At 34.3% G+C, this 15264-nt stretch overlaps 1 protein-coding gene across 1 annotated transcript in view; it reads right to left on the minus strand.

The window, feature by feature from the left end:
- Positions 1-15264, minus strand: part of Naa60 (N-alpha-acetyltransferase 60) — a 66884-nt gene that overhangs the window by 37600 nt on the left and 14020 nt on the right. Inside the window, exons 2-3 of the mRNA XM_089103551.1 lie at positions 11354-11518; positions 7311-7537 (exon numbers count right to left, since the gene is read on the minus strand). Of these exons, the coding sequence (XP_088959677.1) occupies positions 7311-7537; positions 11354-11518 (392 nt within the window). The remainder of the gene's footprint in view (positions 1-7310; positions 7538-11353; positions 11519-15264) is intronic.

Genomic DNA, 15264 nt, shown 5'->3' on the forward strand with positions numbered 1-15264 from the left:
TATTATATTCAGTTTCTTCCATATCTGGCTCGTTAATGTCAAGGTATTCACTCTGGTCTTCCTCAAGATTGTATTTCATTTTCATTTCACGTATGATAGCTTGTTCGTCAAAATCATCAAAAAGACTGTAAATTAAACGCGACCCTATCCCTGTTGCATGTAGGAATAAACCAAAAATAAAAAAAATAGAAGCTATCTTGTAGGCGTACCAGAATTTTTTTTCTATTTTATATGCTTGAACCGACATTTTGTTTTATAGCTTTTGGTGATATTATCAATATTGATAACCAATTCAGCACGTCCTTCTTCAATTTAATAACTAAAAACAAACTTTCTCTTCTCAATTTTTTGTCTAAATTGAAGGCTATCCTAAAATGAAATAAACAATAAGAGTTCACCACAAATATTTTTTGGCTTTTTCTTCGGTGAAACAGACAAATACTAATATCTTTGCTTTTTGGATGAGATAATTTATCTATGTTCAGAAGCTTCTCAACACTGTTAAGAATTTTTGGGTAAAATACTTACAACCTGAAACAATAAAATTGGTTGGCAAATTAGAAATACGGTATTGCATTTGAATTTTCTTTTTATTGCATTTGAATTTTACTATCCTAGCAAAGTATTTAAGTCTGCATTTAAGTGTGTATTTGTGCAAACTAATTATTGGTGCCAGTAACTAATGCTAGGCTTCCTTACTTCATGGAGAACTAGCCAAACGCCAGTTAGTAGTTAAAAATGTTCAATCACCTTCAAATACTGATTCTTCTTCACTTGTTAGTTTTTTTTTTCTTAATACTATTTTAATGTTTGTTTACAATATTTTGAGTTTGTTCTTAACTAAGTTGCAGTGAATGCTGCAACCATAATTTACATACAACCATTTCAATATGATATTATAATATCTCGCATCATAACGTCATAATGATAATTTGATGGAAGCTGCATCAAATAATGAATTTTTAGGAAGCACCAAAGTGGTATCAGGACCATTTTATAAGTTTGGTAAAATAATCAATTGGGTTTCATAAGACCATAACCCTGTTCTTTACTAGGTTCCAGCCACACCTGCAACCGAAAATAATTATAATCATTCAGTTATCTGTTAGTAGTATACGCTGAACGTCAAGTAAAATTTTGAATATTTTCAGCAGTTTTGGCTCTTTCCCAGCTTCAGGGTTCTCATCTCGTCATTAGAGTCCATATATTATGTTAGGTGGACACTCAGAGGGTCATGAATCCTATTTAAGAATGCTGTTTCATGTCCAGGATTTTTCATTTTGAATCTCACCAAAGCAGACATTTCTAGGCCAATTTATTCTACCCGTTAACTTCCTTTTTTTTGCCATTAACAACCAACTTTATGTAGATCTTTAAATTTTTTTTTTTTAAACCTCATTTCTTGATTGTATATCCCATGTCTCCAAAAATACACCAACCTGCTCAGAAAGTTTACTTTCTCTCTTAACGTTATATCTTGTCCTTCTTGCTTGAATTCTTTGATTTATTTTATCATATGATATTAAACTGTAAATTGACTCATTAATAGAACCTTTTCTCACTAACAACTTACTTCATGTACATCTTAACTGTCGTAAAAAAGTGTCATCATTTCTTTGTATATCTCACGTCTCTAAAAATGCAACAATCTATCCTGAGACACCAATATATTTCCAATAGTCACCAAAGAATACAAGTTTATATATTTTGCTAACCAATGTTTTTCAATAGCCTCTGTACTAATTTCAGATATCAAAACGTTTGTGCGAATTAATTTGGGCAAGAAATTGTTCTTCGGGTTTATTTCTTGGCTTTTTAAAGCAGTTGATATTTTCAAACATTCTACTCTTCTTTCTAAGCTATCTTTAATTGGAGTGCATGGAATCTCTTTAGAATGTTTAAGGTCTTACCTCTCAAAGAAATCTCGGTATGTTTCAGTTAATGTTAATTCTGTTTCGCTTTGATGTATCGAAAGGTATAATACAGGGCCCTATGCTTGCAATACTTATGTTTTAAATTAAAAAAAAAACATATATGGATCAAACCGTATCTTATTGAAAACAAGAAAAATCACTTTTTTTGCACGAGAAGCATCCTTTCTTTTCCTTCTCTGCTGGTAGCGGGGCACTGAAACATTAGCATCAATTGAATTGACGCTTATAGTTTTTGAAATCCCATTTTTACATGTGAAATCGCGAATGACCTGACTCTTTATAAGTTTCCCACTCTCTTTGAATTGAAATTTCCGTCCAGTAGACATTGTTTGAAATTTATCACTGTCATATTATGACCTACTCAATTATAGCATTTTCTATTAAGAAACATAGAGATGTCGTCGGTGAATTTCTAAGAAAGCAAGCATTCAAGTCCCCCTTTATGTGTTGTCATCATGGAACCGCTCAAGCACGGCCTTATTGACCAGGGAAAAATTGAAATTAGCATTTTGTTGATTAAAAATAGATAGTTTTTTTTTTTATTTCCCCCCTAAGAGGAGTTTAAATCACAAATAAAATCTCCGGAGATAGAGCTGTTTAAGGGCTCTTTTTGAAGGACATTGCTAAGTTTATGTGCTTTTGTGATTGATGAGACACAATATTCAAAGAAAAAAAAAGTGCTACGTCGTTTACAAGATAATGAATGACGTCATAATTATAATTTATAATCAGAAGTGACATAATAGTACCTCTTATGAAGTTAACTCTATTCTATTCAGTTTCATAAACATCAGATTTCATGGTTGCCAAGTTTTTGGACTTCTGTATGTACTTTTGAGCTTTACCTGTATGTGTTCTTTGGTGTAGTAGCCTCGCAGATGTCTTGATTTTTTATAGCTTTCGTCACTCTAATATTTATAATGAACTATACCGATGTTTCATATAATACAGTTTCAGTAAAGTCAGTTGACAACTGATTTGTAACATTCTTTTATTATTAACTTTTGTATAAATCTTATTATAATTCGACTAATTAGATCAAGTTTTCAATATGGATAAAATTTTATACACAATGTAACTGATACATTCACAAATCAAATTAAATTTCCTTAGCACAAACATTGGGAGGCTAGGTATAGTTAGAACAAATAATGTGTTTTCTTCCTTTTAATTTGTGTCTCTTAACCTAAGCTTTTCTGTTGCTACTAGTTTAAACTTGCTCACTACTAGATTTGTGGTTTATTCTCCACTATATTCGTGGTTTTTCTTCTCATTTTTTCAAAAATAATTGAAAACAGGAAAAAGCATATGGCCTTTTCTTAGTTGAAATAGTAAGAGACGAATCTCAGAGAATCAGGGAGCTAAATAAACTAAATATGACATCATACCCCAGAAAAGCAACTTTGGGACCTCAGCATGGTAATTAGAGACTCAGACATGGAACTTCGTTGTTGTAATACACTGCAGGGCCGACACAAAGACCTTAGTAGTCAAAAAGCGTCATTAATCGAATACAAATACAAACCTTTAGTTACTATATGCCGTGGTTTGTTCTTTACTAGGTGTCAGCTATCTCTACAACCAAGGTACCAATGAAACTAAGTAAAGATCAAATTCACACTAGTATCATATTTTGCCAGAAACACTCTTTAAAGTGTATTTTCAGTTACTACGGTCTATAGTTCCTTATCATTTTTCCGTAAGAATTCTAATTTTCAAGTAGTTTTTTTTTTAATTACACCAAGTTTTTAACCATATCAATTTCCTTTAAAATGAGCCATTAAAGAACTGTCTATGATGTTCCAGTGCCAAGCTATCTGAAAAAAAAAGATGTATATGCAGAATGTCGTGGTTCCATCCACTTTTCATGATTTTCAAGCTAATATATTTCCCTTGTTGTTTTTAGGCAAGGGACGGTAAGTTTTTTATATAGGGATTTTGAACAAGGTAGTTCTAATAGCGCACTACATGTTTTGATCTGATTCTTTTTTTAGGAGTTTTGTGGTATTGTAATTTTTACAATGGGACGTAGTCGTTTCTTACTAGGTTGCTAGCTACCGCTGCAGCGCAGATGATATCAATGAAAATGTGCGATATTCTGCAAAATATCCTTTTTAATTTAGAAACATTTGCTAAATATATGTTGCTGTAGAATGCAAAATTTAAAAGCTTGATAAAATTTTTGTTTGATAGTCGTTGACTCATTAGAAACTACAATTAATCCCACTAACAACCCATTATCAACCTCACTACTCGACCTTCTTCTATTCGACTCCATTCAATTCAAAGCACCACTCTACTCCCTCTCATGGAATTTCCATTTTCTTGAAATATTTTCTAACAGCCTCTTTCCTAGATGTTTGTTAGATGTCAATTTCCAAGGCACCTACAAGTCTCAGCCTGCTTTCAAAATGACAGGTTCCGCTTACCTATTACCGTTGGTTCGGTGTGGACTTTGGTACTCGTTTTTCAGCATTGCTAGCATTCATTACTCTGAAGTAAAGATACTAAGTGAGCAAACTAATAAATTTGGGTTTTCCTTATGTTTTTACAGTGAATTACACACAAGTGAGGCACTCTTTCAAACCCTTACAAAATGTCCAAGTTCTTTCAATTTTCTTCATATTCGCCTTTTTTTATAGGGTTGTGACGACGCTCCTCCCCCCACTCTCCAGCATAAACTTTGGCGTACCTACCAGGTGTTATACACACATTTCATAAAATAAATTTTTACGTATGTTTAAAAAGAAAACGGACTTAAGCAGATTAATTTAAGTAATATTCTGCTTTAATTAGGAGTACACATATAATGATTCTCAAAAATATGTGCAATTATTTCCTTACAACTTAGTCCAAAATTGCATAGCAACATATACATTTTGACAGGGGTGACCACGACAATAAAAATAAAGCAGTTTACTTTTAATATTTTCAGACATATGAAAACTCCAGGCGATTAGTTTAAATTATTGTATTTGCATATTAAATGCAAATATAAGATACAATTTACTTTACTTCAAAAATAAACCCGACTTTGGAATCGTAATACAAATCAGGAAAATGTTATTCATTCTAATCCCAGTTTTGATTCTAGAAAAATCTGCAATTTTACCCATTGATTTTCTATCACCAAATTCCATTATAAGGCTGGTTTGTTTGGAAATTCGAATAATTCGTTAAAGATTTAACTGACCATGCTATTGCTTGTACTATTTGGCAACAGCAGATCTGTGTTAATGATAAGGGCGCTAGCTAGCTGATTTCAGAAATTACAGAGTTTAGATAAATTTAAAGGAATATTAAAGAGACTTGCTTCGACTCGTGGTACATCCCAAAAAGATGTATTACAATGAATGTTTGCATACTGAAGTTTCCGATTCAAATTTATTACACTAAATGCTTCTACAGCTCAGTTGAAAGTCTATGAGTCTATTTTTTTTAGGCAGAAGGGTGATATTGGATGTAATGAACTGTTATATTTAAAAAAAAATAGGCAAAATAAAACAAGATTCGCGGAGCGGCTCCCAAACAATTAACCGAAAAACTTTTACATTTGGCTTGAAACTTGTATAAAAACCTTTTGGACCAAGGAGATCGGATTTCATAAAAGAAATGGAATAAATATAGATTTCCCTGAAAACCTGGTCCAACGCACAATATTTTTTTTTTCAATTGATTGAAACTTAAAACTACAAGTCCTTGAGTCAAGTGAGCCCTAATATAAATATATGTTCAATGTATTTGACGCTTTCCCTTTTTTATTTTATATGTATTTAAAGAATTTGTTCTGTGAAAGTACCAACTGTAGACCCTAGTAACTGAATGCATAGTATTGAGATACACAAGGCTAAAACTTTTGAGTGAAATCTAGTGACGGTGTTTCAACATAAAGAAGGTCGTGGGTCGTGGACACACTTGCGCACATAGGGTGGCCACCCTGTAATAGAAATTATTATCCTTTTGGATTAGTCATAAAATTCATGAATGCTTGCATACTGAAGTTTCCGATTGAAATTTATCACACTAAATGCTTCTACAGCTCAGTTAAAAGTCTATGAGTCTATTTTTTTAAGGCATAAGGGTGATATTGAATGCAATGAGTTATATTTAAAAAATAGGTAGCGAAATAAAAGCTTCACTCACCCCTTCCGCTTAGCCTAAAAAATGCCTTTTGTTGCGAGTGTGCGCTTGCATAAATTTGAAATTAAAAATCAAAAATTTGTATTAAATTTTAAGTTTAGTTTCCCTATAAACTGTTTTTACCCCCTTTTGACTCTAAATTATCTCTTAATTTTTATTAATCCTTTATATTAAAAAATCGCTTATTATCTTCGGATTAGGTTGAAGTTTATTACCATAAGTGTTTGGTAAACTGTGTTTCTAGCATTAACTTTAAAAGCGGACCTTTATTATTGTTTCATCTTGAGTTTGTCTAGTTCCTACATTTCTCGTTTTTGTTGAATCACCTTTCTTTCATTCATTCTTTAACAAGAAATGTAAGTTTGGGATTGTCTGCTTGTGAAAGCCATTTGAATAAGTAAATGTATCTTATATTTTCCACGCTAGAACATATGATGCTTTTAACTTAAAATTTTGTCGCTTTGGAGTTAATTGATTTGGCTTCCAAAGGGCTTGATCTTACACATAGCACCAACAGTAAAAAGATACATTACTTTCCCATGGTTCTTTGGTAAAAAGCGTGCAAATATTTCATTGGTTTAGGTTTGTGACGTATTTTCATAAGTAAGTCAAATTATACATGAAGTATTTACTAGAATGAAAAGCCAGCGGCCCTAGCTTTTAAAGTCTAAATGGTTCCTGTGTTAAATTTTATGCCAGTAGTAACAACAATAGTTTAATTCTGCCTGATTAGTCCTTCCGTGTTAAATTTTAAGCCAATAATAAAAATAAAGTTTAATTCTGCCTGATTAGTCTTTCCGTGTTAAATTTTATGCCAGTAATAACAACAAAAGTTCAATTCTGCCTGATTAGTCCTTCCGTGTTAAATTATATGCCAGTAATAACAACAAAAGTTTAATTCTGCCTGATTAGTCCTTCCGTGTTAAATTTTATGCCAATAATAACAACAAAAGTTTAATTCTGCCTGATCAGTTTTTCCGTGTTAAATTATATGCCAGTAATAACAACAAAAGTTTAATTCTGCCTGATTAGTCCTTCCGTGTTAAATTTTATGCCAGTAATAACAACAAAAGTTCAATTCTGCCTGATTAGTCCTTCCCTGTGAAATTCTAAGCCAGAACAAAAAACCGCTAAATTTTAAACTAACAACGTTTTTACAATTAATTTCTCTGTTGCTATAGGATACCCATTTTTCGTGATTAAAAGTGTGTTAATCAAAAGAAGAAAGATACAAACCTGAAATTTCTTGTCTCATAGAACCGTAAAGCTTTGTCATTAGTTGCAAGGACATGCAAATAGACGACCTTCACCTTTTTCATTTCTTGTGCAGTCAAGTGACGTAAGAAAGTGTCAAGAACAAGAGAAGCTATTCCACATCTTCGATACTCCTCCTTCACTCCCAAAGCAAGAATGTAAGCAACGTCAGCATTGTAAATAAGCCCATAGTCAAGCAAGCTACTATCCTAAAATATTGAATAGAATTAACTAGCCATAATGTTATAAAACAAGGAGCAGCAGTATAATTTGGGTCAAGATTGCTTAAGCCACATTCTTGCGGGTTCCTAGCTAGCAGCATTAAAGACAAGAGAGAGAGAGAGAGAGAGAGAGAGAGAGAGAGAGAGAGAGAGAGAGAGAGAGAGAGAGAGAGAGAGAGAGAGAGAGAGAGAGAGAGAGAGAGAGAGAGAGAGAGAGAGAGAGAGAGAGAGAAAGAGAGAGAGAGAGAAAGAGAGCGAGAGAGGGAGAGAGAGAGAGAAAGAGAGAAGGAAAGAAAGAGAGAGACAGAGAGAGAGAGAGAGAGAAAGAGCGAGAGAGAGAGAGAAAGAGCGAGAGAGAGAGAAAGATAAAGGCTTATTTCTACAAAAAAAATCATAGCTCAATGGCAAAATTTGTTTTATAATGCAACAAATTTCAGTATACACTATTACATAATGATGTAAAAAAGGACATGAAAAAGTTCTGCTAGCGATTTGTTCGAGCACGCACAGGCACAATGGGGTGTACATAGCACTGGTATGCCCTAACAAGACTATGGGTCTTGCACCCAAAACGAAGCATTTTTGAAAGTTTGCATTATGCGTTAGCTTTATAGTTCACACTATTAAAATTGGTAGTGACGGTGCAATCATGTGAAAAAATGACACCTAGCATTTTCACCTCATTCACAACAGGGAAAGGAAGCTTAAAGAGAGGGGTGAAGTCTCTCTTTAGCAAGTTGAGTCCAAGTATTTTTTACTTGACCAAGTAGAAAGTAAATTTAAAATCAGAGCACTGTGAACTTGGTAGATCGAAAATGATTTCGGGGAACCTCTTTGAGGGGAAAGTAAATCATACTTACTCCCACCATTTACCCGTGCAGCCTTTTAAACATTTGGCACTCGATTACTTGGAATATCTGTCTTGGCTTTGTCTTTCTACAATTAGCCATGTCTTGGATCGCTAAATGGCTGCACGGATCAATGGCGGGAGCAAGTAAGACTCTTGAAGACCTCCCCTTGAAGAAGATAGTTGAGTATGAGCAACAAATTCGTCGTCAAATTTGTATTAATCGTTCTGTTCTATGAGCAAGTAGGTGATGCTGGCAGGAAACGTTATTCCTGCCTGTTTGGTCCGTTGCAGGGCATCGCAGGTTTTCTCACTCCATTCTGAGTGGCAGTCCTTTTTGTGTAGAGCAAATACATTGTCTTTTGGACAAAAACTCAAGCATAATTGTCAGCGTTTAGTGTTTTGCACCCATTTGTTTCACGTTTAGGCAGGCTACTAAATGTGACATCAGCTACAAAAATTGATTGATGGCTAAAAGGTCAAAAAACAGCTTAGCCTTTCAAGTCAATTTAGGATCTGATCAAATATTCTGACAAAGGTATATAGACGTCCAACATTAAAGGAGTCGGCCCCATTAATATTTTCCAATAGCCTCAGTTACTTTTTCTATAGGCTGCCGCAAGAGTTTAAAGCCTCTGCTGGGTAAACCTTCAAGAAGAGAGACATCCCCTCAAGAGGCAATGGATGGGAAAGCAGTGCAGACGGAGGTGAGAATTGTATTAACGTCATTGGATCCCAGTATAAGGCCATTATCGTTCCAATATCACGATACTGGTTTTATCAAGATCTTAACTCATTACTTTGATTGAGCAATGACACTTCGCACGCTCAGTATTGAGCTAGGGCTCAAAGTTTTCGCAGCCATACTTAAGTTTTGCACTTCTGATCATGAAAACTATTAGGCTTCTTTTGGTCGCTCCTTGACTTTTCTTCCCACTCGAGTAAAGACAACTAGGTTCAAGGAACATGGCCTTAATAGCGAGGGCAAATCAACAGTTTGCCGTATTGGCTGATAACCAGAGTCGTCGTCGAAAATATATTGAGGTACTTGGCGTACAATTTCCTCTCAAAGCACACAAAAGAAACTCTGGGAAAAACAAGAAACTTAGGAAAATTAGGTTTCCTCAGCCATGGGGCTTTAAGAGATTTGGCAACTTTCAGTGTTTTAATTTCAACCTTCTAAATTTAGAAAGTGCAAGAATAATTTTCTATATCTTCATAAAGATAAGAACAACAAACAAAAAGGTAAGCCAGGTATATTTCCCTTTGAAAGCAAATCAGAAATTTATAATCATTGCACCATTATGTCTTATAGTATAGCCTACACTTTACCTTTGAAAACAAAATTGTGGGTGTAACATTTATCAGGGCGTTAGGACTTAAAAAAAAAAAAAAACAGGAAAAGATTTATTTTAATTCTTCGCCCTTCAAACTATGAATATGAAGGTTCATATTCCCAATGAAATTTTCAGTTTCTATTTTTTGTGCCTTCCTATAATTTTAATATATAACCTGATGACGACAATTTTGCTACCATTCCATAGCTGAGATTGATTTTTATCCATCTACCAAACTACTTTTTTCAAATTCACTGTAAATGGCTTTTTAGATGGAAAATATGGTGAAAATACATTGAAAATTGTTGAAAAGGAACAAATTTCTAATTTTATAAGCATATTTAGAGTTTTCTCCAATAAAAAGTTTAAGCAATATAATAATTCTGGATTGGTGAATGGATAGGTCTATTACTAATGAACCTTGTGATATGAGTGTCTTGTCTAGTTGGTGTAAGTTTTAGCTGCAAACTTGTCAAAAAATCACGTGTTTCAGAGTGAACACATACCTGTGTTGTATAAATATGGAATCCAGGAGGCCAACTGAAGCTAAAATACTGAAATTTACATTAGGCTTTGAAAATGGTTGCTCACAACTATGTATACATATGAATTGTTACGCTTCATTTTCTTTTTTTCTTTATAATTTGTTTTCCAGTCCCTCATTTTTTTTATTTATTTTTTTTTATTTTAAGTAGATAGTCTAAGTCTTTGATGTATATAATTCTTCTTTTTTAATTCCCTTCTAAGTAAGCTTTATTTTATTGGTTTTGAAGGATATTCCAGGTAATGGTGTTAACAACGAACTTTCAATACATCTTGGTACTTTCTTTGGTATATACTTTCAATGCCTCTGCCAAATATACAAAGACAATTGACTAAGGGGATAGATTAATTGACGCATAAGGGGATAGAAGAAAGGTCAGACATCAAAACTTGACTGGAAAATATTATTTAGGTTACTTAGGAAAGTATTACTTAGTGAGGGGACCAAAGTAGTAAAAGTATGTTGGCTTCAGTCAACTTAAAACTGGTATACTTTTTAGGCTTTTTTAACTTTTTAATTTGTACTTTTAGTTTCTCTACATGTTGTTTCTTTGTTCTACTACATTTCAACATTGGTGGTACAGGTACAATATGCACTATTTCTTCATTATTATAACTGTTGTGTTTTCTTCTATATTATAACTGTTGTAACTACCATTATTAAGCAACATTCATATACAGGTATAGCTTGACTGATGTGCACAGACAAGTGTTTTTCTAGGCATCAATTCACAGGCAGTAGGGGGATTCACATGCAAAATTCGGTGACTGGCTCCAACAATTACAACTAAGCATCTCAATCCAGATTACTGAGTCCAGTGTCTAAGATATCAAATTCTACTAATCAAGAAACTTATTTTGTCACTATATTTATCAGCTGTTCTTAAAAGTGGGTTTCACACATTTGTCTGGCTCGACTTCCCTGCCTAATCAAATGCTGGGCCAGAATCACTTATTCAGGCATAGATGTCTTGGTGAACCTGCATTTGAACGCTGCTCAACAAGTTTGGTGTTTGGTGTTCTTGCATCCCCTGAACAGTTTTGAGATGAACATTGTTCACTTAGCAAAGGTTGTACCTCTTTGTTCACTCCACTAGCTTCCTTTATTTCTGCTATAATCAATCCAATGATATCATTTGAATGGCAAGCAGCCAATGAGAAAAATTGAGGATTAGACAAAACATCTTTGTACCAGGTATCAGGATAATCTAATGGAAACCACAGCTTACAGAGGGTCTTAACCTATAAATAAAAGAAAGAAGTTAGACATACTTTTAAAATAAACTACATTGTTGGAGACAAGAACAGAGTCACAGCAACCAGCGTTTTATAAATGAAAAGAAAAACAGAAACTCTCATTCTGCTTAATCAAGGTTAATTTTAGAGAAATAAACGGATGCAGCAGGACCCATTCCCCAAAACGCAGGAGGGAGAGGGTGGAGGAGGAGAATGATTATTTTAGCTTTTTAAAATTATGATACCAAAAATTTCAAAATCTTAGGTTGAGGGAGAGAATTTTTCTGAATTTGAAAAATGAAAATATAACACATTTTTTTAAAATCTGCCACCTCCCAACCAGCACCCCTGATTAAATGGGAGATCACTGATTAGAATGCAGTGGTGCAAAGGGGGCACTTCGGTTCTGCTCGTAAGGTAAGAATATTTCATTTTCAAAAATTGAGTGTGCAATATTCATAATGGTGCTATTATTGTTGACAAATAGTCTGTTCTGTACAATGTAACACTAACCAGAATGACTGTCCTCCTAAAGGTGGGAGGCGAGAGGTGGCAATTGAAAAAGCAAGCATTCGCAGCTTTGTAAGTTGGGACAGGCGATAAGACACGGTGGATGTCAGAACATATTCAATATACGTATATTAAACGAGAGTTTTAACCACCTTGTTAGAAATCTGTCCTAAAGACTCGTGTTATATACAATGTTACTGTGAATTGAATAGCCCCTCATGTAAAAGTGTGGTCGCGCAGGAGAAGGAGCATTTGGGATATTAAATTTTGCATCTACTACCTATAAATAGTGATGAGAGCAGATGGTAAGGTGAATGTCGTTACTTTTTTCAATAATTCAAATTATTGAATTCAAATTGATAAAGAAATGGTCTAACTTTACTGAAAAACAAAAGGGAAATATAGATATCTAAACTAACATGAACAATAGTTTGAAATTAGTAACAGGAGAATGAATCGGAATCGAGATAATCATACTTTTCCTAAGAATTAGAATCCTATTGGAAATTCAATACCTTTTCCTGATTATTAACATGATTCCACACTTTAATTTTGCTTTTTATAAAAAAAAAAAAGAAAAAACGATTGCTCAAGCTCTATGAAACCGTTTGTAGAATACAAACAAGAAAAAAAAAGGATTTGAATTTTGATACCAATAGATATATCAAAAGAATCGGCTTTTTATATTGGTTTTATATCTAAATTTCCCTAGGTTTAGTCTCACTCATCAAAGGGTACAAGCCTGAGAAAACTTCCTGATTTTTGAAAAAAGGGAGAATAGCCCCTAAAAGTGAAGTGATCTCAACGAAAACCCCCCCATCAGAATCAGCGTATCAGAGAACCCTACTGAAGGCCTATAGGATTCAAGCTCATATCTGCAAAAATGTGGAATTTTGTATTTTTTGCCAGAAGATAGATCCTGGATGCATGTTTATTTTTTTTCTCTTCAGGGGTGATCGTATCGACCCAGCGGTCCTATAAAATCACGAGAGGGCTCATTTGAACGGAAATTAAAAGTTCCAGTGCCTGTTTTAAGTGACCAACAAAATTGGAGGGCAACTAGGCCCCCTAACCCACCTCTTTTTTCCCAAAAACGTCCGATCAAAATTTTGAGATAGCTATTTTATTCATTCTAGTTGAAAGGCCCAATAACTATGTCTTTGGGTATAACATGCCCTCCCGCCCAAAGCCCCAGAGGAAAGGTCTTTAAGTTATAAAATTTGCCCATTGTTTGCACATAGTATTTGTTATTGGGATGTAGGCATACATTTTTTGGTGGGGGGGGGGGCAAATTTTTACTTGGGGTTTTTCCATAAGGGGGATTTTCTAAGGGGAGGGAAGTTCCCAGGGAGTGAACTTGTCAAGGAAAATTAGACACTGGGGGAATTTGCCAGAATTCTTATACAACATTCTTTTTATATTTCTTGCTTTGTCTTTTCCGTCTCAATTTTACAGGTGAAGTGCTTAAGACTTATTGTCCAAGGTAAATTTTCCCCAGGATTGGATTGTCTAGAAGATATTTCCGTGGGGATGGGTTTTCTCTCGTGGAGGTAGGGCCAGATTTCCTGGCATTATTTAAAAACTATCAGAAATTAAATTTTAAAAAACAAGTTTTTTCATCTGAAAGTAAGGAGCAACATTAAAACTTAAAGCACACATAAATCATTGCGTATATATAAAGGGGGTCGCCCCTCCTCAACACTTCGCTCTTTACGCTAAAGTTTGAATTGTGTCCCAATTATTTAATAATGACTCCTGAAACACAAGGGCCGTTTAATTAGAACAATAAGACACCTTTTTAAAAGCACTAAAAAAACTTTAGCGTAAACAGCGAGGTGTTGAGGAGGGGGAGCCCTCTTTATAGACATAATAATATTTTAATGTTGTGGCTTACTTTCAGTTGAAAAAACTTGTTTTTTTTTAATTAAATCAGCACAAGATGCATTTATTTAAAGAAAACGTATTAGAGGGATAAGTCATTTGTTTCTTGCTATTCGAACTATTGCACTGACAAAAAATAACTTTAATTTCCTGACACATAATTAAGTTTTGGGCATTTTCTTCATTATTTGTTTTTAAGTCTGAATTTTAGAAACAGCAAATTACTGATAGGCAATTGTTGTACCAGAAACAGTTCAAGTAAAAACCAGATCAGGCGACGAAGCTACCAAAAGTTTTATAAAGATTCTGAATAATATATATATATATATATATATATATATATATATATATATATATATATATATATATATATATATATATATATATATATATATATATATATATATATATATATATATATATATATATATATATCCTTTCAACAACTTCAGAAAGGAGAAAAAAAAAGAAAAAGAGGGAAAATTAAACAAGCAAACTTGCCCACTCGTGCTTTAGAATTGCTGGTTTTGTTTTTTGCCGGCTAATAAGTGTCTCAAAAGCTAGATTTGGGTCCGCTAGATTATAGCGCCGAATAAGAAAACTATTTTTTGCCCAAGGTGGCAATTTTAGTGGGTACTTGGCAAAACATAAAAATAAAGAGCGGATTTTAGACTTTTCACGCTTTGCCTATAATTTCCAGAAAGGGGTCATATATAATATGTGTAGCAGAGCGGTAGCTTTGCAAATACTTGCCAGTAGTGGACGGTTAAATCTCAGAGTGGATTTAAGGACCAAAGCATAGGAGCTGGAAATTCACCGTTCATGATGTGAGATCAGGAGGGAGCGGATATGCTGTAATGAGGTACCTATTGGCAGCCCTAGATATACTATTTTATCAACTGGTTTTACTGAGCAATAACCTAGTGTGACATAAGTAGGAGGATCATTCTTCCAATTGTAAAGCAAGACTTCCGACTTTTGGGAGTTAAATCTCAGACCGAGTTTCTCGTAATTGGACTGCAGACATGAGAATAATTCAGAAAGGCGGTTAAGCGTCCGGCTGAGATTCAGCGTGTCATCAGCATAGCATACTAGGGAGATGTCAATGGGACTGAGAATGCACGATGAAGGACCGTTGTCTTGAGGCTCAATAATGTAGTTGTTGAAGAAATTTGGGGATAAAACTACCCCCTGACGGGCACCTTTACGGAGTGGTGTCAAAGCTGACCGTGGGGCTGGTGGAAGCCCTTTATCTGGAGAGCTTGAGTCGCACGCGAAGGCGAGGGTAAAGATCAGGAAAAGCCCGAATGATATTTGAGTTCACTCCTCTTTTAGCTGAGTTTAGCAACATAAGCGCATGA

The sequence above is a fragment of the Artemia sp. Qi Xiang Cuo genome, chromosome 17 (assembly GCF_049724085.1).
Source record: "Artemia sp. Qi Xiang Cuo chromosome 17, ASM4972408v1, whole genome shotgun sequence".
In the NCBI taxonomy this organism is placed as follows: domain Eukaryota; kingdom Metazoa; phylum Arthropoda; class Branchiopoda; order Anostraca; family Artemiidae; genus Artemia; species Artemia sp. Qi Xiang Cuo.